Source organism: Ammospiza nelsoni, chromosome 1, assembly GCF_027579445.1.
Source record: "Ammospiza nelsoni isolate bAmmNel1 chromosome 1, bAmmNel1.pri, whole genome shotgun sequence".
NCBI lineage: Eukaryota > Metazoa > Chordata > Aves > Passeriformes > Passerellidae > Ammospiza > Ammospiza nelsoni.
The window spans coordinates 122,061,521-122,089,383 of NC_080633.1; the positions used below are offsets into that span (position 1 = coordinate 122,061,521).

The following is a 27,863-nucleotide window of genomic DNA, read 5'->3' on the forward strand; positions in this document are numbered from 1 at the left end:
GCGGGTCCCGCTCCGCCACCAGAGCCGTCCTTCCCTGAGGAGGCTGAGAGCAGCTCTGTGTGGCGGGGCTGCCAGCGGCTGCATGCGGCAGGATTCCCCCTATTCCAGCCCTAACCCCGTCCTTTACGCCACCTCCCGCCCGCGCTCAGTACCGCGGCGGGAATGGAGCCGGGGGGAAAATGCTGCCCGCAGGATCCTGCACCGGGACGCACGGGGGAACGGGAACCCCGGGCTGCCTTTCTGCCGGGATGTGTTTTCATCAGGCTGGGCATCTTTTCGGTTCGCCGTACAGAATCTAACTGCACCGTGGAGCACGGAGGGCGGCACGGGAAGCAGCGCTGCCCAGCGCAGCAGCTTGGAAGGCTGCTCAGGGTTGTGGCTCCTAAATCTCATCCTGTGCGCGCCTAAAATCACCCAGGGAGACACCGACACTTCATTACACACACACGGAAGAGAAATTAGTGGAACTCCGAGCAACAAAGGACTGTCCGGTGTAAAAACCCGTGTAGACATAAGAAATGCCGAGCTCTGCGTTTACTGACTTTATTTGTTGCAAATTAAAAGCACGCAGAGGTGTCAGAGCAGTAACGCCTGAGAACATTATTGAGAGTGCTTTGGATCGTAGTTACAGGTTCACTTTTTTACAATAGTGTTATTTTGTGCTAATACAGACGTTTGTATCACTTGATCTCATTAGCAATATTATAAAGAGGGTGGATTAAAATCTGCACGCAAAACCACCTGCAATATATACTTAAGAGGTTGTCTGCACTTTCTTCTGCAACTTTTTAATCGGAATTTGTGCTCAATCCGAGAGGCAGCGTTCACAAAGTTCCCACAACTTTTCTGAAAACTGATGGCCACACAGGGGAGAAAGCGCAGCGTCGTGCACTTAAGGCACAGGGCTGCAGGCGAGCAGAGGCAGTGGCATGAGTCCTGCACACTCATGTGTGGGAAATCGCAAGGGCACGCTCTGGTCCTCATCCTCTGGAACTGGCGAATGGAGGAGCGGGATGCTCCGGCGCCGAGTGGCCGCAGGGTGCCCAGCTACAGGGAGCGGCCGCTATCGCACCGAAGAAAATACTTTCCGTGTGCTGGCACCTGTGAGCTCCTATTTCAGTCGGTGGCGGGTGCGATATCAGTGACCTCTGTACTTGGCTGACAGACCAAGAAGCCATGAGGGTTTTCCTGAGCGGTTTCTCACAGCTCAGCAGAGGATCCCCAGGCACACGGGCATCGTGCATCCTGCGGTGGCCCTGTTGTTGCTGTGGGCTTCCAGCTTCCCTGCGTCTCTAGCCCCGAGCACGAACCCTCAGCGCCCGTGCGCGTTCCTCTCACCCGCGCTGCGGCACCGCACCCGAGATGGCGCTCCGGCGGGGCGCGGCGCACCCCGGGACTTGTAGTCCGAGGGCGGGCTGGGGCGGGCTGGAGCCGCCGGGAACCGCCGGGACTCCCGCCCCGAGCAGCGCAAAGCACCGGCCGTCCCGTCCCCGTTCCTGTCGGGGACCTCCCCCGGCGGCGGGGCGGAGCGGGGCGGGGGCGGGGGGTCCCGGGAATGCGGGGCGGGATGGGCCGGCCCGGGGGAGGGGCTCGGCCGCCCGGTCCGCCCTATATAGAGGGGCCGAGCGAGCAAGATGTTCACTGCCAGTAGCGGGGCCGCGGGCGGGACGGGGCAGAACGGGGAGGTGGAGGGCAGGCAGGCGGGCAACACCGTGTCCGGGCTCCGTCCTCGGCGTGTGTGACTGAGGCGGGGCTGCGGGAGCGAGCGGTACGGAGCGGGAGAGTTCGGCGGCGGGACTCCCGTGAGCGGAGCCTCCCTCGGTGCCCGTGGCGGGCGGTCCCGGGCAGCGGCGGCTCCAGGTCGGGGAGCCGGGCGGCGAGCAGGCTCCGTGCCGCCGGCCCCGCGGTCCGGCAGCATGAACATCCTGCTGGAGTTCTTCGTGGTCACTTTCCGAGTGCTGTGGGCGTTTGTGCTGGCCGCGGCCAAGTGGCTGGTGCGGCCCAAAGAGAAAAGTGTGGCGGGGCAGGTGTGCCTGATCACCGGGGCGGGCAGCGGCCTGGGCCGCCTCTTCGCCCTGGAGTTCGCCCGGCGCCGGGCGCTTCTGGTGCTGTGGGACATCAACACGCAGAGCAACGAGGAGACGGCGGGCATGGTGCGGCACATCTACCGGGAGATGGCCGAGCAGGCGGCCGCTGCCGCCCCCGGAGGTAAGCGGCGGGGCTCCCCGCGCTGTCCCCGCCGCTCACCTGCCCGGCCTGGGGCAGAGCGAGCCGGGGCTGCGCGCCCGGCGGCTCCAGCCCGGAGCAGCGCTCACCTGCGGCCGGCCCTGAGAGCGGCTCCGCGTTGCAGACCGCCGGGCGCAGGGGTATCAGACGCCCCGACGGCACTTGTACCAGCCAGAGCCGGCCCTGTGCCCGCAGCCGTGAGCGCAGACCTGCTTCGCGGAGCCCCGGACTCCGGCGGCTGCTTTAAAACCTGCGGCTTTTCCTAAAACACGTAGCAGCGATAGTAAATAGCTGACTCCTGGTGTACTGCAATGACACCAAAGTAAATAGAAGTTTTGGTGGTTTGAAATTGTATGTGCTGTTTCTGCTTGAGCTACTTGTTTGAATGTCAAAATATGAGCAAGAACTTTATTCCCCCCCCCACCCCTTCTGTTCTCTTATCTGTGTTTTTTAGTGGCTGGAGATGGAGAGAAAGATGTGCTGCCCCATTGCAACTTGCAGGTTTACACGTACACCTGTGATGTGGGCAAAAGAGAGAATGTCTACTTGACAGCTGAGAGGGTCCGCAAGGAGGTTGGCGAGGTGTCTGTCCTGGTTAACAATGCTGGTGTGGTCTCCGGGCACCATCTTCTGGAGTGTCCTGATGAGCTTATTGAGAGGACCATGATGGTTAACTGTCACGCACACTTCTGGGTAACTATGAGCTCCTTTCTACTGTCCTTTTTGGTAACTAATTTTGGGAAATGAACTGCTGTTGCAGAACTCCTGTCTCCTTGAGGTTTGCACTTGTTCTTTTTCACTTGTAGGATCACTGCTTTGGGTATTTCTTGTTTCGAACTGTTCTGTATAACAGGAATGCTGGTATTAAGATTGTTAACAAATCATCTTAAATCAGAGGCATCCTCCTAGAATCCAGAGTTCTGAGTCTTGTGGTCATTTCTGTAGCTTTGGATATTAAATCCTTTACAAGCAATAATCTCAGAATCTCCTTAAAGGTTGTTACTGCTAATGAATGGCTTCTTTTCTCACATACTCTTCTGCCAGCACATTAGCAACTTTAATATACTGTTCTAAGGATCATTACAATAGCAAACTTGCACATTTCGGGGAAAAAATTCTTTAAAAGCCCTTGAAAATGTTGTTTGAATTGCCTTGGAGGCAAAGTGTTCCTTTTGAAGGCTGGGGGTAAAGGCAAAAAAGATTTCTCAAGAAATCAAGCCAGGAACACTTTTTCAGGAATTCTGTGTATTTATCCTCATAGCTTTCTCTGGAGGCTGCTTGTAGAAGTAAGAAAATCTTAGCTGTGGTTTCTGGGATGGTATTGTCTCCACAACTAGCAGGTGCTAATTAAGGAGAACAAGTATGTGGTCTTACTCTTTTTGTCCATCTAAACCTTGTTTTCCCATGTGGTTTATTTTTAGACCCATAGTGGTGTGGAGTTACATAAATTGGAGTGTTGAAGGAGGGCATGATGTACACTTGGGTTAGCATTAGTTGTCAGACTGAGACCATTGTTAGTATTAAAACTGTTCTTTGATTCCTCAAATAAGGTTATGAAATACACTTGCATAACAATGAAAGGATTAGGCAATCTGAAATATACTTTGACTTAAGGTAAGATCAGTCAAACAAGGTTTTTCAGAATACAATTTTATAAAGTGCTTCATCTTCAAAACTTAGAAGGCCTTCACAAGCTAACTTTTTAACATGGAAATGAAATGCTGTTTCATAACCCTAAAGGAGCCCCTTCAGATCTGCACTGTGAAACACTTAATGGCAGAGCAGTCTCTTTCCAATGTATTGTAAAGCTTGCAGAGTACACAGGAGATAGTATGTTTAGAAGCTCTTTTAAAGTCTCAAAGTATATATTTTAAAGCAATCTGAGAGGTTCTGAGAATGCTTATGTGACTTCTTATAATTATGAGTTCTGTGTGTTCCCTTTAATGAAAGTTAAATTGGTGGTTAAGCCAATAGAGATGTGTAGTAGATTTAATGACTGTTATTGATGTGGCTTAAATGTTGAATTGACAGTTTCCAAGAACTCTAAATTATGACATCACCATGAGTTAAAATATGGGAGGATCCTAAATTCTCCAGCTGTTCTTCCTTCAGGCCTAAGTCATACACTTATAAATAACAGTTTCAGAGACCTTTTTAAAGCACTCTGTGTGTTCTGAGTCTCTTACAGTAATAGAAAACTAAGATTCTAGTATTGCTATGATTGGGTTTCCATAACAGTTCCATTCATCTAGCTCTAAATGTTAGTGTTAAGGGGCTTTAAAAAAAATATTCCAAGAAGGTATAGCTATGTCTGGACTGCGGAACTTGAGATTTTGGCTTAAGTTTTAAAGGAGTAGTCAACACCCTTTAGATTTAATTGAGGATCTGTTCATATGTAAACTTCCTGTAGATTCTGTGCCCTGCTTTGCTTTTCTTTTTTCTTTTTTTTTTCTCTGTTGGCAAAACTCTTTTCCTTGTATTCCCCTTCATGGTCCCAGAAAAGATTGGCTGGACAAATAGTGGGTGGACTTCTGTTGAAAGTAATACTACTTAATTCATAAGATATCATCTGAATCAGCTGATTTGAAGCCAACTTTTTTGATGCAAGTCAATGCTGACTTAAATAGAACAATGTGTCTAGATGTGTGAAGTCTTATACAGCTAGGCTTTTCCGTGTCAGCTGAACTGGTGGTCCAAAAGCAAAGCTAATACTCTGGAGCATTATGTAGGCTTTTAAGTATTCTTGCAGGGTGTTTAGTCCAAAAAACTGTAAATGGATTTTGTAAAGACATGGATCTTGCATGTAATATTACTTCAGTAGTTAAGAGTCTGTACTTTCTGGGGTTTTGGTGTTTGTGTTTTTTTTTTTTTTTTTAATGTGGTTTGGTAGAAATTCTTTTTCATCCCTTGATCATTAATCAAGCCTTGATGTGTTTCTACATAAAAACTGAAAATAAGGCTCTAGTACTGTCCCTTGAAACATTTGACATCAGATTAATTGCCTGTTCTCCATGCAGAATGCAGGTGATCTGATCTTGCTTTTATGCAAGCAGCTACCATCAGAAGGCTGCCCAACTTCTGCAGTAGGCAGTGACATGAAAATCTGTCACTATTTTGCTGCTGTGAGTCTAACTGGGCTGTGCACCATATCACAAACTGGCAGTCCAGAGAACCTTAGCAGCATGCAACAGCCTAAACAGATGCTTTCCATTTTGCTGACATGCATGATTTGTGTAATCCTTCCTATGAGTGTTCTATATAAAAATGTCACCACTGCATCATGTAGCAATTTCCACAGCATAAAATCCACTGCAGTATTAAAAACCTGTTATTTCATGCTGTGATAACTTGAATGCTTCTGATATTGAAAACATAGGGACAAAATCCATTCCTGGTTTGAAATAAGCCAGCTCTGGTTTACTATAATTTGCAGATGCATAAAATTGTAGCAGGAGTGTAACACTATCTTTCCTGCCAGTCTATTGCAAGAATAATAACTTACTTGGCTGCACTTGTCAATTATTAGAGCTGAATTTCTACAGACTAGAAGTTTTCTTTCTATGATGTGTCGGGATGCAAAATTCAAAAATGCTGTCACAATATAACTTGAAGCTCTTACTAAATCAGATTTTTAGTAAATATAGGAATTGGACTTTTTTCTTGTAGTTTTACAATAAAGCTTAAGTATCAAAAATACTGTGGTTTAGAGAATGGCATCATATAAAATAAAACTACCAACTCTTAATTTTGGGACAATTTGAGAATCTTGTACCTACTCTAACACTTCTGGAAAAATAATCTATTGCTATATAATTAAATATTAATATTGGGCATCACTATAATACCTGGGCAGTCCTTCTAGTTTTGGTCATGGGGAAGGGCCAGTGCAGGGTGATGAGCAGGTTCTGAAATTCTGTGACATGAAGATCCTCCTGTACAACAGGTCTTCAGTATTCAGCTCTAAGACATCAGTGATCTGTGTTTCCCTGTCATGGGGGATACTCCAAATATTTCAGCTTAAAGCTTTTCTCCTAGAGTTCTCTTCAACTTACCATAAGGGGGAAGCAAAAGCATTCTGCTCCAACTCTGTCATATTAAAAAAAAAAAAAAAAAAGAAATCCATATAGAGAGTGACTAAGGCCCAGAGGTTTAAAGACTTGTGTACTGCTTTCTTAGTCTGGGTTGTTTGGTTTTTTTTCATTTATTTACAGCTGCTTGATTTTTTGAAGATATGCTGGCATCTCTGTAGGAATTGAAGTAATTTTCAGATGGTCTGACATTGGTGGGGGGAGATAAATACTGATTAGAGAGGGAAACAGTACTAGGGTGTTTAGGGCATTCATGAAAACCTCTAAAATTTAAATATACCTTGGAAAGATGGTTAATGCAGAGTTACTAAATCAAATACCCATTGATGCAGCTGCTGTACTTATCAGTCTCATTAGACTCACAGGATTGCTAAAGCCTTGGAGGGGCTATGGTTATCTATAATGTATCAGTATTTATGTATTGTTGTCTTCTCTTCAAGCTCCCTGGTGTTAAATAAAGCCCATTTATGCCTATAGTTTGTTTAGTTCAGATACAGAAGTATTACACATAGTGTGGACACAATCTTCTATGGAAGAGAATGCAGCTTATGATATTTGGGTCTATACCCTGCTAAGTCTTTTGGCTTCTTGGCATGATTTTTAGTTCTATCAAATTTAGGATTCTAGCACTGATGATCAAATATAGACAGAATATTCCACTAACAGGCCACCCAGCTATATTTAGTATTTCAGATGAGTGAAGTTAGCTTAAATTTTTTTCTTTTTTTTAATGATGTTAAAAAAACAAGATGCTCGAGTTCACTTACAAAGTTTAATCTATGTGTTCTTGACTTGTTTCTTTGAAAAATGAGCCGGATCAAGTTCAAGCAAAACATTTGTATGTGATCCAAAAAGTATCATCAAAACTAGCTCTTCCCTTGCTCAATTATTCAACTCCATGCCACCAGTAAATTACCCTGGACAGCACATGTGTTTCATATACTGTGGTAGCATGCTGGGTAGTGAGTATGAAGGAAAAAGCAATCTTACTCTTTGCTATGGAAATAGCTGTATTAGTCATACTTAAAACTTATGAGTGCTTTGGTATGGTTCTGCTGTTCATCTGTTTCTGGGTTCATTTCTCAAAAAAAAAGAGGGAATCTATCAAATGAGAAAATACTATCTTCCAGATGCAGGCCCTAGAAAACTACACTTTCTCATTTTATAAAACAGTGTACTCAGCACAAGTTTTGGAAAATAAAGGGGTGTATATATATTTCTGGAGTTAAAATGGGCACAGTGCTATTGGTTCAGAACTTTCTTCATGGGTTTACTTTATGGTCTACGAGGACTAGCATTGTGTCAAGCACAGTTGTCAGTTACCATCATGCAGTCTTTAATTTTAGATCTTGTATCTTGAAATTTTTGTATATCTGTATCTTAGCTTTGTAATCATGTTTTAGGTATAGTGATCAGTTAAAAAGCATTAATTTTTTTTTTTAAGTTTTCTTTTTTGATGCAGACACCAACCCAGACCCTTTAATTAGGTGCCTGTATGTTTGAGCTTTGACCATAGCACCACTCTTACACCAGTTTCAGAATAGTAATGGAAGAGGATAAAAATTACTCTTTTGGGAATGTACTCATCTGAAGAGCCAACACACATAACTGAGTGTGTAGGGATAGGGTGCTAGGTAGATCTTAGTCTTATGCAAAACGCCTCTTCATTTGCCTTGTGTGGGAATCATGAGTTTGAGCATCTATAATTGGGATTCCACAGTGCTGCCCACCAAACTGTAGTTGTTCCATGTTTTTCTCAGCTCTATTCCCTTAGGGCTATTGAGTCTGTTCTGTCTTGGTTCTTCATTGTCTACTGTATCTTGATGATAAATAAGTAGTTACATATCAAGGAGTGTGAAGAGAATAAATTACAGCACTCTTGCTTAGTTAGCAACACTCAGGGCTGTGAGAAAATCATATTGAAGATTTTTTGAATGTGTTACAACACCAGCCTTCCTACATATACTTTCTGTGCTGGAGCATCTTCCTTGTGTGATGGAGAATGCTGACTTTTTGTTCAAATGACAGCTGAATTTGTGCAGTTCCCTTCCCTCTCACCGATGATGTACAGTGCTTGATTTTCATTCCAGTCAGTTAACAGCTCTAAAATGACCTTCCATAATGTTTTCCTTGAACTGCTTCAGTTACACCAAAGCTTTTGTGACAGCTTCTCTCAGACATACTATGGAATTTAATTTGCTGCACCATTTAAAAGGTGCACGGATCTTAGAGTCTCAGGAAACAGAAAATAGAGAATCTCAGATTGTGACCCATGGAGTATTTGTTGCCTGTAGATTGGTGTCCAAGATGGTAGCACAAGGTGTGATCAGCCATTTACTTCCATTCACTAAACTGTATAAAAATACAGTGAAAGCCATAATGCTTCATAGAAAACCGTTGTGAAAGTTCACTTAAGGAAAGGGAAAGTTGTCCTGAAGAGACCATGCCAAGACTACTTGAAACATATCTGAAGTATTAATAATTAAGTGACTTGCAATTCTACATCCATCTAATATGAAGCTGGAGTTGCAGTATAGTATAGAGGTAAGACACTTGGGAAAATCTCACTCTTTGGTGTCCTGTGACTTTTTCTGAGGCTTGGAGACTTGTCAGCAAACTGTGTGAGTGTTTTCAGGATTGCTAATCTTCTCTGAAGGCATGGTCCTGGGTGAGTGATCAGTGTGATGGTTATATTCCTCCTTCTTATGGAACACAGTAGGTCAGCTGAATAAGCAAAAACCTCTGACCTGGCTTTGGTCTGCAATTATGCAGTTACTTGTGAAGGATGTGGGGAGACAGGAAAACCTTGAATGTGACAATGGTCTTTGCCAGTGTGGTGCCTAACCTTGTTACAAGTGGAGAGAGCAGCTCTTCAATGTTTCAGTGAAATACTCATCTAAAAGGCCATGTGTATGCCTTTCTTGTCCTGTAGAGGTTAGGAGGGCAATGGAGTTTAAAGTTCTGTATTCTTCCATCTACTGGTAACATCCACCTTTATTTTATGAATGCTGGCTTGGTTAATTTTGTGTCATTATGTTATTTACTTTCTGTAATAACCAAGTGACTGTAGCAGAATTGGAGAAGACAGCTGTGTTTGTGTGCTCAGTGGTGGGGAAAAGAAATCCCAATTTTGATGCAGCCAAGTGTCCTGCTAACCCAGTGTTTGCAACACTGCCTAAGACCTTCCTTAACTGATCTGTGTGGGTAAGCAATCCTTTTTCATAGCTCTCAGTATCATCAATTACTCTGACTAGACAGGCTGAGGAAAGATGAATGTTATGTTTTCTAGCACCATCTCTGTCATTTTAGCACGGCACTTCTTAAATCTTTTCTACTTTTATCCTTATCAGCTGTGAACTATTACTCTCTCCCAATGCTTCTCATGCTTTGATTTCGCTTCCGGGGTTTTTCTGTGGGGAGGGAAGGATTTTGTTACGTACTCTAGTACTAAATCTTTCCACAATTCTCTGTATGTAAAAACCAGTGCCTCACTCACTTGATAAGCCTTGCTCCCTTTGACCTTTGAGGTTTCTGGCTATTGACACTGATGATAAAACTGAGTTACTGATACCTCTCTGTCTTTTGTGAAAAATGGCAGATGTCTTTCTGCAAAGTCAAGCTGAAGCTGATTCGCATGTGATGCTGTGTGCTTTTACCTGTGGTCTTAGACTTCTTCATCTGCTAAAAATTAGTCTTTCAGTCTTTCAAAATGCAGTTACAGTATAGGTGAGTAGGCATAGACTTTGAGATTCATAGAATGTTAGGGGTTGAGAGTTTAGTTTGAAAGCAGATATGTCACAAATGGGGAGAGATTTACATCTGTGCTTAGACTTTTGAATGAACACTCTGTTCTTGTAAATAATTATATTAGTAAAATGATTTATATGTCAGTCAAATTAACACTTGAGTGAGTTATCACAACTGGGATGGGAGGGCATGGTAGGCCAAGATGTGCTGGAACAGCTGTGGAGCTGAGGTGACTACCTTAGTGTGAGCCTTTTGAAATTCAAGTTTGTTTGGCTGTTGAATTCTGCACCTAAATGTGCCCTGGTGCTGGTTGCTTCTGCCATCTGTTTGAACTTGTGTGACAGCTTCTCAAGCACTCCCCTATTCAGCATTGTTTTGAAAAAGCTCACAAGTGTGTGTTTAAAAGTAACTTGTCCAAAGTCCTGTTGATCTAGGATGAAGCTACAAGACAGCTTTGTGGTGGCAGTCTGTCTTGTGGGACCATCCCTTGAATCTGTATCTTACCTTGCACTAGTTTTTATATTCAGCTGCTGTTAGGGTGAGCTGGTTCAGCTCACTAACTTGTCTGCAGGGCAGGGAGGAAAGCTGCTAATTTTCTTACCCAAGTTGATTCATTTTTCTGTTTGAAGGCTGGAATCACCTCATCAGCATTTCAGACTTGGAGTAGCCAATGTGTGGGAGAAACAGTGAAGAGGAATAGGATAAAACCACCTAGCTGAAAACCTGCAGCTCTGTGGTTTTATTCAATGAGCCTCTGTGATTATCCTAGCGAAACCTCATTCTTAGATTTTTTTTTTGAGTAGGATTTACATCCTCTGAATAATTAAGTAGTCATGAATGATTCCAGGACATAACAAATCCTCCTCTGGCATAACAGTCTGAATATAATGACTTCAAAAGAGATGGCAGTATTTTAATTACAACTGTTAAAAACCCTTAGATAAAGGTAGGCTAGTTTTCTGTACACATCAGGTAATGTTGTGTTAACAGCTTTAGCTTGTTTACCTTGAAACAATACTATGATTGCTGTGATCTCTGTGCCTACTGCACTGTTTGACTTCTCTGGAAATCAGTTTTACTAACACAGAATGTGGAAAAAAAGCCCAGGCTGGAGCCATGTTTCAGCTTGTGGGAAATAAGCATGGTTTCCACAGACATGCAAAGGAAGTATTTCTCTCTCTGAAGACTCACCCCCTAAGAAAGTGAGTATTTTGCTGATGATTGTTTAAAATGCCTGTGCGAGCAAAATCTTTGAAAATTGCATTAGTTGCTGGTTTAGTCACTGTATTAGCTGGAGTCTTTTGATCATTTTATCCTTTGTTGGCTTATGAAGCAAAAAATTTACCTGCTGAGACTATTTATTTTCTGTACACCCTTTTGTGGAAGGGTGGGGAGAAGTGTGAAACATAAACACCTAGGTTTTTAAAACCTAAAAGCTTCATGCATTTTAGAAATGTTACTTCTTGTTCAGTGAGTTACTTTGTAGGAAGTCATAGTCTTTTAGGGTCTTGCTGTTTCCTGAAGAAACTCTGAAGTTAAATCACTAGTTAAATCTCATCTTCCCTAGTTTTCTGTTTCCACTAAGACTGCTATGTAGAAAGAGAAACTTTCCTTCTAGTCTTGTTCCTCTTGTGAGATATTCAGTTGTAGCATAATCACTTTCCTTGTTATGAAGGAAATTATTCAAAACAATGACTTGGGGACTGAGTTGGGCAGGATGAGTAAAGTGACTCAGCTTTCATCTGCCTGCAAGTACTCTAGGAATTGCATTGTTACAGAGGTACTGGCCTTAAGGTATCTATAAAATATGGCAGTCCCTTTCTGCTTAGCCACTTCTTAAAAAGCCTGCTACATAAGTCATAAAACATGAATGATGACTTCATATTTTCCGTAAGTGGTTCTGACAGTACTGTTCTCTAGTAATGTTTTGGAAACCTGTAGACTAAAATACCAAGCTTTACTAAATAGTCCAGAAGATGACTAAGCTTATGGCAAGCTGGAGAAAAACGTGGATTTAAAAGTTGGATTCTGTTCTTGTTCACTGAACAAAATATTCTGAGCTCTTATCTAATAGCTTTTTCTAAAATGAATTTGTTATGTGGATTTTTCACAGACTCATAGGGGCATGTTTTCATTTTTGTCAAGATTATCAAATAGCTGGCAATAAATAACTGCTCTCCAAATGGTTGGACATTTGCTGCAAGCTTGTGCTAATGAAGGTGAGGAACTAATGTGTTTGTTACACTAATGTCAACATAGCTCTGAAACGCTACAAATCCTTTGACACAGCCATTTGTCAGTATATAAACAAAGCAGAATTTCTAGTGACTTGACTTCAGCGGGGCTTTAGCCACCTTTTGTGGAAGGGAGTAGGCAAGTGTTAACTTCCTGTTTTACTTGAGTAGAAAACTCTAAAGTAATTTCAAATTTGACATTTCAATAAACCTATTTTTAGGTCATCTTTACTGATAGATCTGCCTGTGGAAGAATACAAGGTTGGTGCTGCTGCCTACTCAGACTGTAATTTAAATTCCTGAATTTGCAGGAGTGTATCTGTGCTGTCACAGCCACATTGGATCTCTTTGTTAGTCATGGCTCTGTAGAAAGCTCAAATACTGACCGGGAAGATTTGAGCAGAAGGATTCGCTTTCTAAGATGCATCTTACTTTTCAGTGGCTGCCAACTGTGTAATACTTCATTTAAATGTATAGTAATTGTGGTTGGATAGCTATGATAGTCTGAGAGTAGAATGAGATTAATATTTATGGAGAATAAATATTAGCTTGTCTAATAAAATGCCTTTGACCAGGAGGGAAGAGGCCAGCTTTTTGCGAGTACTTTTAAACCTTCAGTTCTTGTGTTCAGTGATGCCCTAAATTTGTGCTGTCTGGAGAAGTCTGCAGGTATACATTTGTTCCACTTTGGTCTAGACTTGCTTGTTTTTTGTGTAAGGTGGATCAAACACATAGCTGGGCCTCCAATGGCCCTCTTACTATGCCATCTTACCTCTATTATTCAGTCTCATCTTCTAGATTACTTTACAAGAAATGTCATTGGGAATTTAGATTTTGCACTTTTACATGATTTAGGCAGAGATGCTCTTTTTCACTGTTCATTGCTAGCTGTCAAGAATCCAGTATGTTTGGATTGGTCTGACCAAACTTTAAAACCATTAAAATTCAAAGTGCAAAAAATTGTTTGTGAGGGCTCAGAATGTCCTAAAGAAACTGGCATGGTAGTGTAGTTACTGGAAGATTTCTGATAGCCAGGGGGACAGAATTAGTTTTTGAAAACAGTATGGTACATGTATGTGCTGAACTTGGCTTGGGTATGTTTTTTACTCAAGAAATTCAGCTGGGTGGTCTACACTGCTTCATTGGGCCCTCCCTCCAGCAGAAGGGGCTTGTGACCAAAGGAGAAGGAGAAATGGAAGTAGAACAGACACTGTTTCAGATCAGGATAATTTATTGCAGGCAAGAAGTGTTGTCAGAGAGATACAGGAGAGATGTAGCAGAGGGGTTGGCATTCTTTCCAGTTAGTTAAGATTCTGCATGGATAAACTTGCAGTTAACACAGTGATGAAGAGTGCAAGGTCTCTGCTGGCTTCTGAACTTCTTCCTCTGTGAGAGAAAGAGGGAATGGGCTGTTGTACAGGGAATTAGTGTACTTAAGTGGAGAATCACAGAATGGCTGAGGTGGGAAGTGGCCTCTGAGGGTCATCAGGTCCACCTCCCCTGCTCCAGCTGGGCCACCCAGAGCCAGTTGCCCAGGCTTGTGCCCAAACAGCTTTGTGATTCCTCTAAGGATGGAGATTTTCACCATCTCTCTCAGCAACCAGTGAGAATGTGCTTTGTTTCTCGTAGCTGTATGAAATCAAAGACTTGCAGACTTTGGAGGGAAGAAGTCCAAATATATAATCAGTGACTGAAGTGTACTGCTGCATACATTGGAAGCACTTACACATCAGCCAAGCCATATCAGCAAGGGGGACGTGGACAAGTTGGTGTGCATTTATGGTTTTGTGTAGGTAGGTTTTGTGCATGTCCTTTAAAGGCTACTAGATGTTTGTGCAAAAATGACTGGTAACATATAGACATTAGAAAGATTGGACACTTTTGCAGAACAGGCCTGACATCTGAGGATGGAAATAATTTAAAAAAGCAGATAAATCTAAAATCTTCTAGAAAAAAAAAATACAGGAGTTCTTGGGAGCAGAAAGGTGAAAACTGATACCAATAACATAAAGTCTCTGAATTCCATTTGCTGGTATAGTGATAACAAGAGTGGTTCAGCTTGAATACCTCAATTTCTTCATGCCCAGAAACTATATATAGTAGTGGCTCCTAAACAGCTGTGAAAAGTGTTCTTTAGGAGAAATTAGGGCTACTTTTGCCTGTGTTCTATGTACCTAAACCCCTGCTCTAGATTATGGTGCCCAAAAAAATCTAGTTTGATGCAGTGGTGGGGGATGCAGAAAAACTTTACTGAAGAGACCTTGAAGTCTAATTAGCGGCCGAGCACTATAAAGCTTACAGTGACATCTTTTCCACCTTGATGCTCAAGAGGCAAGTTTCTGAAGTCAGAATTGTCTTTCTTAGGTAGTGTTCTTGAGTACTTAACCTACACTTTAGATGAGAGGGAGAGCAAAGCTGTTTTCTGCTCCAGTATGGGGTAAGATCACAGGAAATAAAGTCCTTATAAGGAAGGAGGGAGGACAATGTAGTGATGTGACAAGGCAACAGTAATAAAAGTTTGTTGCAATGTCCTTCCCTAAGCATTTTTCATATCCCTCTCTCTGTAGACACAGGCTTTTTCAACTAAGCCTTGCTAACAAACTATACAAAAGACAATTTAGTCAGGCAATGTTCAGTTGCCCTAGGCAGAGCATAATTAGTTCTAGTAGTAAAGAGTGGAAATCAATGATTAATGTTTGAGAGATAACTAGTGGTATTAGTTTCCTGTGTGCTTTTTTTTTGTTTAATAGCATTACTTATCTTATCTTTACTGTCTACCCATTGTAAACAGCTTTGTGGCACTAAGTTCTGATTAAGGAAACTATTTAATTCAGTTTCAGCTTTTGTCTGATAAACTCAACATGAGTTAGCTCCATGTAAAAGAGGAACCACTATGATAACTAAACTCTTCATAGGATAAGTGGTAACTATTGGCTTTGAAGACTGGAGAAATTCTGGAACTGAACCTTAAACAATACAAATGCTAAACAATGTAGTAATGTAAATGTGGGCTGTAGCATAGTTATTCTTCTGCAAATGGTGTGACAGATGCTTATTTCTACTAACAAACTCACAAACTTCCCTAAATAGGATTTAACCTTGTTTTGTACAACTTTAATGCTTCTCAGCTGATTTGGTATGTCTGTTGAGAAACGGGGGATTTTGTGTATGTGCATTGGTCATGAGGGTAGAGAAAATTACTTCCATAAATTAATAATAAATTATAAACCAAGTGAATCAAGTAATAGCTTATGTTTTTACTAATCTAAGGCTTCATGTACTTCAATGCAGTATTTCATGCAGAGTTGGGAGAGAAGAGAAGTATGCCTATTTCTCAGTAAATTAAAAAAAGTTTTAAATAAGTTGATGTTTCTTTTTCATTTGTGACTTAACATCTTGAGGGTATTTCTTTTATTGCCTTCACTTAAACTGAGTAGATTTATCTCTGTCTACTAATGTAGGCTATCCAAGGTATTGGGGAGTGTATGTGTGGCTTTGCTTCTGTGCAACTCATCATCATTATAGACTTTTGTTTAAGTCTGTCATGTTCTTTCGTGGGCTCCCGGTTGCACAGCAATTGTAGCATTATTACTGTGCATGTATGTTAAGCATTAACTGCTGGTGCAGTTCAATATTAAAGGAATCCCTGTGGCCCCAAAACAGTGGGTGTTTATGTGAAGGACAAATAAACCTTCAGTGAGAACTTAAAGGTTGTGTTGCCTGCTAGGAGATAAATAACAAAGGGACTTGTTTTGAGATGAAATATTGGAAGGTCTAGCTTTTTTGTTCTGAATGCAGGGCCTGTGCAAGGCACACTTGAGGACAATCCGTGAATAGTTTCCTATTTTGCTTTTAACACAAAAACTCCTGATCCTTTTTGCTTCAAAAAAATCTGGGTAGTCCTATTAAAAAATTCAGAGAAATGTGACTTTATTTTTTAATTCATTACTTTAGGAAAACTGTGTAATTCTGACCTATAGTTCATTATCGTTTCTTGTGAATAGAAACTAAAGAACAAAAATCGTTCTAATTTCCACAGCTATTCAAATATTTACTTAGACAGTGGCTAATTATCCAGAAGGGGCCCAGCAGTTCTTGAAAACAGTCAGCAGACATCTGAGGTCCTTTAAAGTACAGCTTTGGTCCCTTGTGTTAGCAAGGTCAACAGTAGTTGTAGACTTCTGTCTGCCTGCTGTATTCAGCCTGTTACTGTCAGAGCCACGTCCTTTGTATTGTGTGGTCTCTCTAGTCTTCAACTCACTACTTGGTATTTTCATGTAGTCGTAGTGCAGTTACCATTCCCATTTTAAGCTAACATTTCAGAGATGCTTGTAGAAGGATAATTCAGGAAGGATGTGGAGGATATATGGGAAAAGTAATTGAGATGATCGTACAAATGACAAGTGATTATTCTCAGTTCTCTTTGGAACCAAATAAAAAAGCTAGAAGGAAAGTAAATGGTTAAAGACAGGCTTGCAACTTCATACTTTGCTGCATGAGAATGCATTTTGGATATTACATGCCTAACTTTGATAAATGTTCCTATGAAAGAGTTCTAGGGTATATTTTCAAGGCCTTTTCTTAAACCATTTGATGATGACTTCCCCTGTAATCCTGTAAGTGAGGTTTTAACCTGTGTTTATAAACTGTATATAAAGTGGCTGTCTTCTGAAAGGAGTTGGGCTATATGACTGTAGCTGAAAATAACTTTAGTGTATTTACTGATAAGCTTGCTATGGGGGTTTTCTGCCTTTCAGGCACTTTTCCTTTCAACATATATAGTGGTGCATTAGTGCAATACCACATAGTTTGGACTACCTTACAGGTAGGACTGTAGAAAAATTAGAGGTGCTCTTTTGTTGGACCTTGGTGCACTTCTCAATTACTGGAATGGAACAAGGAGCTGGGGCTTGTGGAAATCTCAGTTTGGTTCTAGGGTGGAGTGGCCACATGCTGTCCTGCGCAAGAGTAAGAGAACTTGCAATGCTGTGCTGTAGGCTGTGAAGAAGAATGGGAAGAAAGAAGACTCTATGTCCATGCTAAAGGAGAAGGAGAATATAACATGTATTTTGGATTAAAAACTTTTCTTGTCACTGTTAAACTAACAAATTAGCAAATGTGGGGCAGCAAGCTGCTATGGTCTCTGGTACCTTAGTTCCTAGAGATATCTGAATGTAAGTCCTTGCCTAACCACACCAGTTTTGCCTCTTGGATTTGCCTGAATAGTTTTTAATATGAAGATGAAACAATATGTTTACCCGAAAGTGTACTCATTTGTGCTGTTAGGTAGTTGCTCTGGCCATCAGGAATAGCTGTGGCTTGGGAGAAAATGCTTTCTCTGTTATACCAGTACACCACTGTTGTGTATAACTAGTGATGTGAAAACTCACCTCCTTTGATATTCAAAAGAATAACCATGCTCCTTACCTGAAGGAACTGTATGGAAAATGAGCTTTGGCATAGACTTTGGCATAAAGATACTTCAAACTTACAGTAATATAGCTTGTTTATGCCATTAAAATAGTTTAGAAAGGCTGTTGAGAGAAGGCAGAAAGTATGAAGAAATGTATCGTATTGAAAAAGAGAAACCTAAAGGACCTTTTGTGTTGGTACCTGTTTGTTTCTTTCTCTGCTATAAAGGCAACTCTCTAAGCATGAGGCAGCACATACTTTTCTACTTTGGTGTGCTTTCTGCATTCAGAATCCATTGTTTTGAGCTGCATACAGCTAACATTGTTTTCTGTGGATGCTTGCTTTCTTCTTTAAAAATAATTAATCCAAAATTTAATTAAAAAAATCACTTTCCCAAACACAGTATTTCTTCATATTCTCATTTGCTGTATTTAGACTAATTTGTCTTGACATTGCAGCTGTGCTGCTCTTTGTGTTTCACAATCTTTGGAGTTTTGTTTCATTAAGAATGGAACTAAAGAATTTGGGGAAGGGGAGGGAAGAAGTGCTAGACTGTTAGAAGTTAATTTGCCGTAAACCAAAATGTTGAGAACAGATTACGAAAGCTATGAAGTGACATGTAAATGCTTGTTCAGTTTCACACTTGTGAGAAATAAGTCATTTAAGCTGTGTGCACATGAAATAGAAGTTTGGTTACAGCTACTGGGAATAGTTTGGTCTTATTGGTATATTCAAAAGCATAGAGGAACATGCTCACAAGATTAGAAATTGATCTCTAGGTTCCAAAAAACTTAAAGGCTGAGCTAGTTTGAAAAACTAGCTCTACTCTGTTCACAACAGCTTTATACATTCTGTCTCTCCTACCTAGTTTCTATCTATCTAAAGTATACTGCAGGTTAGAAAATTCATGTTCCCACTATGCTTTTGGGGTTTGCTTTTTGATTTTGGCTTTTGTTGGGATTTTTTTCCCCTGAAAAAAAGAAAAAGGTAATTTTGGGTGAAGAAGATGCTTAACTTGCATTTCTCAATGTTGAACACTTGCATAACTTCCCTGACTGTTCGCCCTGATGCATCACAATTCCTTTCATCCTCTATATTCTACTTACTGGTTTCTCCTCAGTGTTGAGAACTGTGGTGTGTTTGTCATGAATACATGACCCAGCTCTGACTTTAAATACTTCTATGTTTTAGTTAAATGTCTTCCTGTGCAGCTGTGAGAGGTAAAAATGAAGCTTTGAGGATCAAACCAGAAGGCAGATAGTTCAATTAAACCACTTGACTTGATTTGAATTATTTTTGGGACCTGGTTCATGACCTCTAATGCCATGGACAAAACCCATCTTTTGCTTGGTGTCTTCTAATTTTTTTTTTTTTTTTAATGGAGGATTAGCATGTCCATGCATCACCTCAGAAGACTAATGTGGTCTGTGTACCTGTTCAGACAAACTCCAGATGGGCAGGCCACCCAGGAGGCATCTTGCCCGAAACCAGTCAAACTCTTAACTGGTTTGTCAGCAGCACAACAAGCACACAGAAGAGTTCAGGTCTGGTAGGCAGATGTAGTTGAAGCTGAAAGAAACTAGAAACAAGAAACTAGGTTGATCTGGTTTATGTAACGGGTAGAAAAACTGGGAATCAGAGTATGGAGGAAGCTGCTTTGATCAAGGACGCGTGTGGTGCCAGAAGCTCAGTAAGAACACTGATTTATTTAGGGATTGCTTATACCCCGAAAGAATAACTTCACTTTGGGATTGTTTTTCCCAGTGAGAGGAGGCTGGGAGGAGCAGTGGGCAAGCATTTACTCTGAGCCTGGAAATGCATCCCCCGGTAGGGTGTGTCTGCCTCTGACAGTGCTTGTTTTCAAGTGCTGACTCCCAGCTGCTGCAGATGGCTGGAGCATGGCAGCAATCGAGATGGCTTTCTCTAACATCCATTTACTGGAGATGCTGATAGTGGACTGCTAAGTTTTCTATGTATGATAGTTATGCTATCTTTATAGACTCCCTCAGCTTCAGATTTTAAGTGGATTTTTGGGATAATATGCCATGACAAAGTATAGGGCTTGATCTGAACAGACTGTCTCAGAACACTGAGGTCCCATGCAAAGATTTCCTTGCATTTCTGATTGTCTTTAAAGCAGAGGAGCTGTGGGTTTTTTCCAATTGAGCCATAAATGGCTTTTAAGAGGTGACTTAGGGGAAGTGGCTCTAGTTCTGCTGCTGGGAGTTGTTCAAGTCTGCACTTGAGATGCTGAAGACGTCACCCAAAAGTGTCCTCAACAAGCTGTATTTTTCATGTGCCAATTTCATTTGGTTGAAAATGGATTACTCTAGCCACAAGCTCTGAAAACTCAATTTTTATAATCTTTATGCTTTGACATAGTATAGCATAGTTGAATGGGCTTTCTGAAATTTACTAGTCTGGTTATTTTGCAAATTTATATATATATATATATATACACATATATGACTTTGGAAATTCTCTTCCTCAGCCAAGCTAAACATAGACACTTAAAGACACGTAGTTCACCATATTAAAAACAACAGAAAAAAAGGAGAAGAAAAAGCAGCGCCATAGCAAAGATAATAGCTTGGTGCACTTGTCTGTTCATCTCTTGGAAGACAATACTGACTCATGCCTTGAAATAGTAGAAAAATATCTGTCACTACTTCTTTCCCTTCTTTCTCTACCCCAAGACAAGCTTCAAGGCCCCTTTTCTGTAGTTGCTGTGGTTTGCAGCCAGAGCTTCAGTCTGCATTATCAAGCTTTCTGGCAATGTGAGGTGGCAATCAGTCATTCCAATGTGATGTGGACAGATAGCTGAGACATAAGTGGAAAGTGCTGATGGAGCTGACAAATGTTGGGGAGTGGAGTAAATGGTTTAGCAGGACTGAGCTGGGAGCGTGGATGCGGTGCAGGGATAGCACAGAGGATCAGGGCTGGCATACACACTGTTGGTGTTGCAGTGTGCAAGGCAGGCTGCAAATAAAGAGCACTCTGTAAAACTTCAGTGCTGTCCAAGCAAAGCCTCTTTTTCGGGTGGCCATGCCCGATGATGACTCGGCTTTGTTGCCATGCAACATGGGAAGAGAGGCTGAAACTTTGTGTGCCTGGCACAGATTAGTTTAACAGCAAACTGAATTCTTGTCAGAGGCTCTGTGTAAGAGGTTTAGAGATCCCTGCCATGAGGAAAGAAACAAACACAAGGCAGCTTGCTCTCAGATTATTTTTTTTTATAATTGCCTTTGTTATGTAGTTATGACAGAATCTAGGAGTTGTATGAATCAACAGTAGAAAAGGCAAGGAGTCAGGAGGTCTGTTAATCTTCTACCATCTGCCGGCTGTCCAGTGAAAACAATCTTTTGTGTGGTGTTAGGAGGTCTGGATTAGTCATTTAACACCTGCAGGCAAAAATGTTGTACAAGAACATGTGAAAATCATTAGAGCAAAACTGTCCTGATGTCTGTGATTGGAGAATGCAGACAGCATAAGAATGGAATTAGATGGATTCAGCTGTAGTTTGCATGTCTTTTTAAGAATGCAGCTGACAAGGCTCAGACCAACAATTAAGCAAGTAGGAAATACTTAAGGGGCATTTGCATTCTCTGAGTTTGGATAAAAATTACATGGGAAGAGTTGGTTTTTGGGAGTATAAAGCATTCATGGTATTGAGTGAGTTGGAATAAATTAGTAGCTCTGTCACTAATAGATTAACATATTAACTAGGCATGTTTGTGATTAAAAAGCATTGTCTGAAGTTCTTGGGCAATTTAGAAGTGATCTTGTATAGTACACTGACACCCTAAAAGCTGAAGTACATCGTAACTACACATACCATTTTACTGCTTCATTAATTTTTGTTGTAAATATGGTGCCCTGCTTAATAACTATTTTTAATGGGGAAGTGTTGAGTCAGCTTCAGAAAAGAGATGACAAAGATAGGTATTCTGGTAGGAGTGATCTTCCAGCAAGTACCTTCAATGTGTGTTGCTTAAAACTTAATTTTTTTAAAGGGGTTAACGCTAACTCAGGTTTTTAAACAGAAACAAACTTTGTTATAACCAAAGTATAAAAATTGGAGGTTAAAATTAAAGTTTCATCTTGAGACTTGCTTTGAGTTTATTTTATTTTTGAACTTTTAAGGACTAAGTACCACAAATGTATGTCTTGTCTTTTTAGCTATAGCAGTGCTATAGATACTAACAAAGATGGGAAGTAATTTAAACTAGCAGATGTTGGCTCTATTGTAGGAAAGAAGTAACAACAGCAAAAACTCCACCTGTGGTGTTTCTTTTAATATAAAGGTCCTAAGGCAGTAAGTTACTTGGATAAAATTAGCAATATCTAACTTAAAAAACACTGTCAATAATTAGAACTGATAATTGGTACTGGTCTCAACAGAGATGTGCTGGATGGTGTAATTAAACATTTTGCATTTCATTTTCTGTCTTTTAAAAAATGTGGCTTCCATTTTAAGGTCAAATTATTTTCTTCTGATAACTAGTCTCTTCTGGTAAAATAAACACGTCTGAGCTCAATTGATCCTTTAACCTTAGGATTTCTGCAGATATAATCCTTGCTGCCTTGCTGTCTGGATTCACAAACAAGCTGTAGGTTTTCTGTTAGCATTTTTGACAAACTCAAGTTCAAAACCTGTAAAATGATTGTATTTCTGTATTCTTGATAATAAACTGAGAGTTTGAGAACTCATTGCTAATGTAACTTGTTCATGAAGTGGTGTTTTTTTTCTTACGTCGCTTATGTGTACTTTGTGTTTTGTTGTTTTCTTTTTGTAGACCACTAAAGCATTCCTTCCCAAGATGCTGGAAATGAACCATGGACACATTGTGACAGTTGCAAGTTCCTTGGGGCTATTCAGTACTGCTGGAGTGGAGGTTTGTTAGACTATAATGAACAAAAATTTGGCACTTTTTGCCAAAGATAAGTTATTTAAATATTATCAGCTAGAGGAAGTAAGGTCAAATCTTCAAAGATATTTGGAGATTATGGTGCTGAGTACCACATCAACATATGGCTCCCTGTGAGTGGGTAGGCATTGCATTCATTTACTTGGATGGTGGACTTGGCGCTGAGAGCAAAATCCTAGGATGGCTGGGGCTTTCAGAATGCCAGGTTATCTTTGAATTACCTGATTAATTTAGGAGCTTGAAAGGAGCCATTTAGCCTATTCCTGTCAAGATATTCAGTGCTAAGCTTGAAGGCAAAGGCTTTCAAAAGTAACATTTCTTGTATCTGTGGGGAAATGACTGCAAAAGTTCTAGAATGTATGGCTCACCTGCTTCACTAGCAGGTGTTTGAAAACTCCAGTTTGTGAGACTTGTCTGGTGCATAAACATAAGTTAGGACTACAGCTTGTCATTTTTTTAAAGTCATTAGTACAAATGCAAGCGTGAACAAAAAGCATTCAGTTAGTGAAAATTAATTAAGGTGTCTAAAATAATAATAGTCTTATTACCCCATAAGTGTAGGCTTCTTTGCATACAGGTAAGGCTCAATCCAGGACCTTAAACTGCAGTGTTTCATAACCTAAATGAAGGAAGATGGTGTAACTTTGGGATTTTTAGAGTGTTTACTGTCTTGAGAAAGTTACAAGGAATTTCCTAAACTGGGTGTGACCACCAACAGAGATGGACACATCCAACTGAAAACACACTAAGTTCAGCAACAATAAAAAGTTATTGCATAGACAGCAGTAGTGGTTTTGTGCATCTCATAGAAAAACTCAAATCTTGGTTGCATCTTCTGTTGAAACTAACCTTTTAACACTTTTAAGTGTTAAAAGGTTAGTTAATAACCTAATAACACTTTTAAGATTTTTACACCTATGCCCTGCCAACTCTTTAAGCTTTTTCAAATCTGACCCAAGGTAGTATTAGGTATCTCAATCCTTTGTTGTAGCATTTATTATTAAGCAAACTGGTAATTGGAGTAACTTGTCATGTGAGCCTGCCTGATTCAAAGACTTGAATCCAAGGTAATATCCTCCTACATTCAGCTTTCCTGCTTTCATGATTCCGTGCTAATTACCTCAAAAGTAAAGTGATAAATGAGTTGATGTGGTGCTCTGTTCAGTGGGCGTCTTTTTGTTGTTGCTTTGAAAATCTGTGCAGAATCATCTCAGGTATGCTGGCTTTGAACATCATTCATATCTGTCCCTTTTTTTTCCTCTGCTTCGTTCCTTGCCAACACAGGATTATTGTGCCAGCAAATTTGGAGCTGTAGGCTTCCATGAGTCTTTGAGCCATGAATTGAAGGCTGCTGAAAAGGATGGAATCAAAACTACTTTAGTCTGCCCTTATCTTGTAGATACAGGAATGTTTAGAGGGTGCAGGATCAGGTGAGTAGAATTCTCCTTCTGCTCTGTGCTTGTAGTGCCATAAAAGTATTTAAAGGTAACTCAAGTGGTACCATAAAAATATTAAATATTATATCTGCTTTAGTAAATGTTAGTGTTAGACTCAAAAAGAGACTTTCTGAATTCACTGTCTTCTGTCCTTTTGTACACAGACAATGCAAGTTTTGAGCTATAGTCTTTGTAACTTAAGAGTGAATATAAACAAGTTCCAAAGAAATTGAGTTAATGAACTCTTCACTGGGGTCTATGGTCCTTTGGGTATCATATTAATCTGTCCTAATAAAATGTTCCAGAAAAGAAATTGAGCCTTTCCTTCCACCCTTGAAACCTGAATACTGTGTGAAACAGGCTATGAGAGCCATCCTTACAGACCAGCCAATGATCTGCACACCTCGCCTCATGTACATGGTCACCTTCATGAAAAGGTAAGAACTGAAGTGCCAGTTATTTGGCAATGCAATCCACAGAATATATGAGCATGTCCAGTTTCATGATACAAACACCCTCCCACCCACACAGACCATAGGTGCCATTTTGCTAGAATTCATACGTCTCTGTTGGCTTGCAAGCTTGTAGATTGCTTGCTTGGGAAGCTTCATTTAACCAAGGTCCTGTGTATCTATGCATCTTTGTTTTAACCTTCTTGCATCTTCCATCCTCCTTGGATTCCTATTTTCTTTTTAACAGACTATTAATTGCACTCTTTGAGTTCCTTTTTAGGAATGGGGCATGAGGCAGCTCTCAGCAGAGGAATCTCTAGCTGCATGTTTCTATAACAAGTGTGTGAGGAGGCCCTTCCTACCTGCAGGTTCTTCAGAACTTGCACAGATATAGTAGATAAACTGAAAATTGGTACTTCCAGAACTAATTTTCAGAGTCTTAACTTTGGCAAAAGGTCTATTTAAAGGAATTACTTCTTTCATTCTAACACACTGCAGTTTTAGAATGAAAACTGTTTTAATCTGTAGCCAGGCTAACATTTCAGTGATGCCAGATAATGCAGGAGCTGCTTCAATTCCTGTGATATAACATCACTTGAATTCTAGTTTATGGAGAACAGCTTCACAGGCATCTGTGTTTTGTTTAAAATCTGTAGTGTGTGGGAGGAACATATAAAATATAGTATTGTATTATTTTCTCTCTGCAAGTGATGGTTGAAACTGAGCACCTTGGTGTTTTTTATTCCACTTACAAGGTGGTTATTCTCCTCTGGCTCAAGTGTCTCTTGGTGGACAGGGTCACCAAAAAATAGAGGTATATTGACTGCTCATCTCTTTCCTGGAAGAGAGATGTATGTGTCTATTCTGACACCAAATGAAGGCCACTGTCAGTATATTTAAGAACTAACTCCTTCACCCAGAAGCTCAGAGGGTGCTTCAGTGCTTCCTGCACAGGCGATGCCTTACGGCAGCAGCAGCCACATCAAAAGCCCTTTGGGTTTTCTTGGTTCAACACTTCAGCTTCCAACAGGGAGATCAAAGCTTCTGCATAATCTGTGCCCCAGGCAGCAGCCTTTAGATCAAAGGCCCTCCAGTCACTGCACAAGCAGTACTTCTGGCACTGGAGACACCTGTACCAGTGACATCTACTTTTTGGTGCTTCAGTGATCATCACTCCTAATGGCTGGAACTGTACTGCTTGCCACTGAACAAGTGCCTGCTGCTATTCCCAGGGCCTGAGGAATCCCATTTTATTCTTTCACTGGAGCCCCTGAGTATTACACTTGAAATAAAAACAATATTTTGTTCATGTGGGAACAAGGGGAGGATCTGTAGCCAGGTATCCATCACATAATCACCTCTTGGAATTTTATCTGGGGTGGGGAAGGAAATTGCTCTCTTTACTTTGGACCTTTCTTCTTGAGGATGGATGATTGAGTTTAGAATATAAATCAAGGTTGTTAGACATCTGGTGATCAAAGAATGGCATTAACTAACACTAATCTCACATTAAAGAATATCTTCGATGTCTGATGACCTTTGCTGATGTGGCTTTTAGCAGATGCCTTGCTTTTACCAGGCCTTCTGTGATGCCCTTGCCCTCCTATCTGCCCCTGCCCCTGTTCTTTAAAACAAGCTATCACACTTGTGAAAAACAGAAAATCTGGTCTAAGATGGAAGCATTTGAATAAACAGCTTCTTTCTCCTTTCTACTTGCCTGTATGATTGGGACTCTAGAATTTTAGTTCTCTCTGAAAGTATCCCTGTGAAATAAAAATCCCTTAAGTCTTTTAAGAAGAATCTCCAGTAGGTATTATATTGTTTTTAAGGAGACCAAGTACATAGTTTGTGTAAACACATGTACTTAAAAGTGCATGTAAGCAGAGGTTTTGTCTTACGCTGTCTTCTAACAAATCTATAACCTCTTTTTTCCAGTATTCTGCCATTTGAAGCTGTGGTATGCATGTATCGATTTTTGGGAGCAGACAAGTGTATGTATCCTTTCATCGCTCAACGGAAACAGGCTACAAACAACAATGAAGCAAAAAATGGAATCTAACACTTTTGGATGGACTAACATTTATAGGTGAATGCAATAATGTTACATGACTGAATTGCAAAGTGCACTTGCATCTAACAGATGCAAATGTCAACATCTTACTGTGGCATTCTCTTGGGTCCTAAACCTGTGTATTGAACTCTAAAAATCAATGGATTTTTATATACTGTAAATAAAACTGACTAGAGTACTTGGGAAATGTGATAGGTAACTCAAATGAATTTACAATGTAGCTGCCACCATTGTCCTTTAGAATATCACTGTATGTACAGTAAACTAGTCATACTACTTGTTGTAGGGATGCACTGTGTGATATCTCTTCCTTAGTCTGCTAAGGCTTCTAAGAGCTGTCTCCAGCCAGAAGATGGAATGCTTCAGAAGTGGTTTGACTTTCCTTACGTTACTTAGGAGGGGAGGGAAGTCTTGCAATTTAAGCTACTGCTCATGATCTTGTAGCAAATTCAAGGACAATTTCTGAATGCATCTCTTCACTCGTTCACCCACGTTCTCTAAAGGACACATGGCCAAATTGTGGTGTAATTCTCTTTTGTTGCAACTGTGTGTGTTCTATTTAAACAAAGATGAAAAGAAATTTGTAAATCTCTGCCGATTCAAAGGCAAATGAATGTCTTACATACTGTCAAAGCAAACTTGTACTGGGCATCTGGTTTTTTTTAGGAATGCAGTCAGTGATTTCATTTGACTTTTTTTCCAAGTTGACTTCATTTGAAATATGCTCTGTTCCATTTCCCTCTATATGTCAGAGTCCAATTTACTATTATGGACTACATGTTTCATTTCTTCTTCCTCATTCTTACTTCTGACAGAGTTCCCCCACCCCCCCCAAGGAAACTGTTGTGTTGAATTATCTAACTGGACTTGTGCCTAAAAGACAAAGCAACTCAGCTGAGATACAAACTGTTTATGTAAGTGCTGGTCATATGCCAATTATTAGCAAGGGAAAATAGAATAATGCCTGATGCAACTCTACATTCAGAATATTAAAGGGTGTAAAGATTTTTTTTTGAGTTGTACTCGTGTTGTAGAACAGCAAATGACATTTTTACAGTATTTTTTTGTAAAGCGAACAATTTTGTGCCTTGAATTTGGTAATCTGTATTAGTGAAGCATTGTAAAAGTGAAATTCTACCTCTGTATCTTAATGTATACCATCCACTTGTAAACTACTATCAGAAAAATTGTGATTACTTTTTTTAGAATGTCTTGTTAAATAGTGACCAATGCCTGTGGTTATTAAAGTGAGCCACCTTTTCCTTAAAA

The 27,863-nt window shown here is 40.6% G+C and overlaps 1 protein-coding gene across 1 annotated transcript; it reads left to right on the forward strand.

Moving 5' to 3' along the window:
- The first annotated feature begins 1,685 nt into the window (after positions 1-1,685).
- On the forward strand, positions 1,686-27,863 carry RDH10 (retinol dehydrogenase 10). The gene is made up of 6 exons (XM_059485658.1): positions 1,686-2,208; positions 2,681-2,919; positions 22,504-22,602; positions 23,920-24,065; positions 24,377-24,508; positions 26,459-27,863. The coding sequence occupies exons 1-6, from the start codon at positions 1,917-1,919 to the stop codon at positions 26,580-26,582; spliced, it is 1,032 nt and encodes a 343-aa protein (XP_059341641.1). The 5' UTR covers positions 1,686-1,916; the 3' UTR covers positions 26,583-27,863.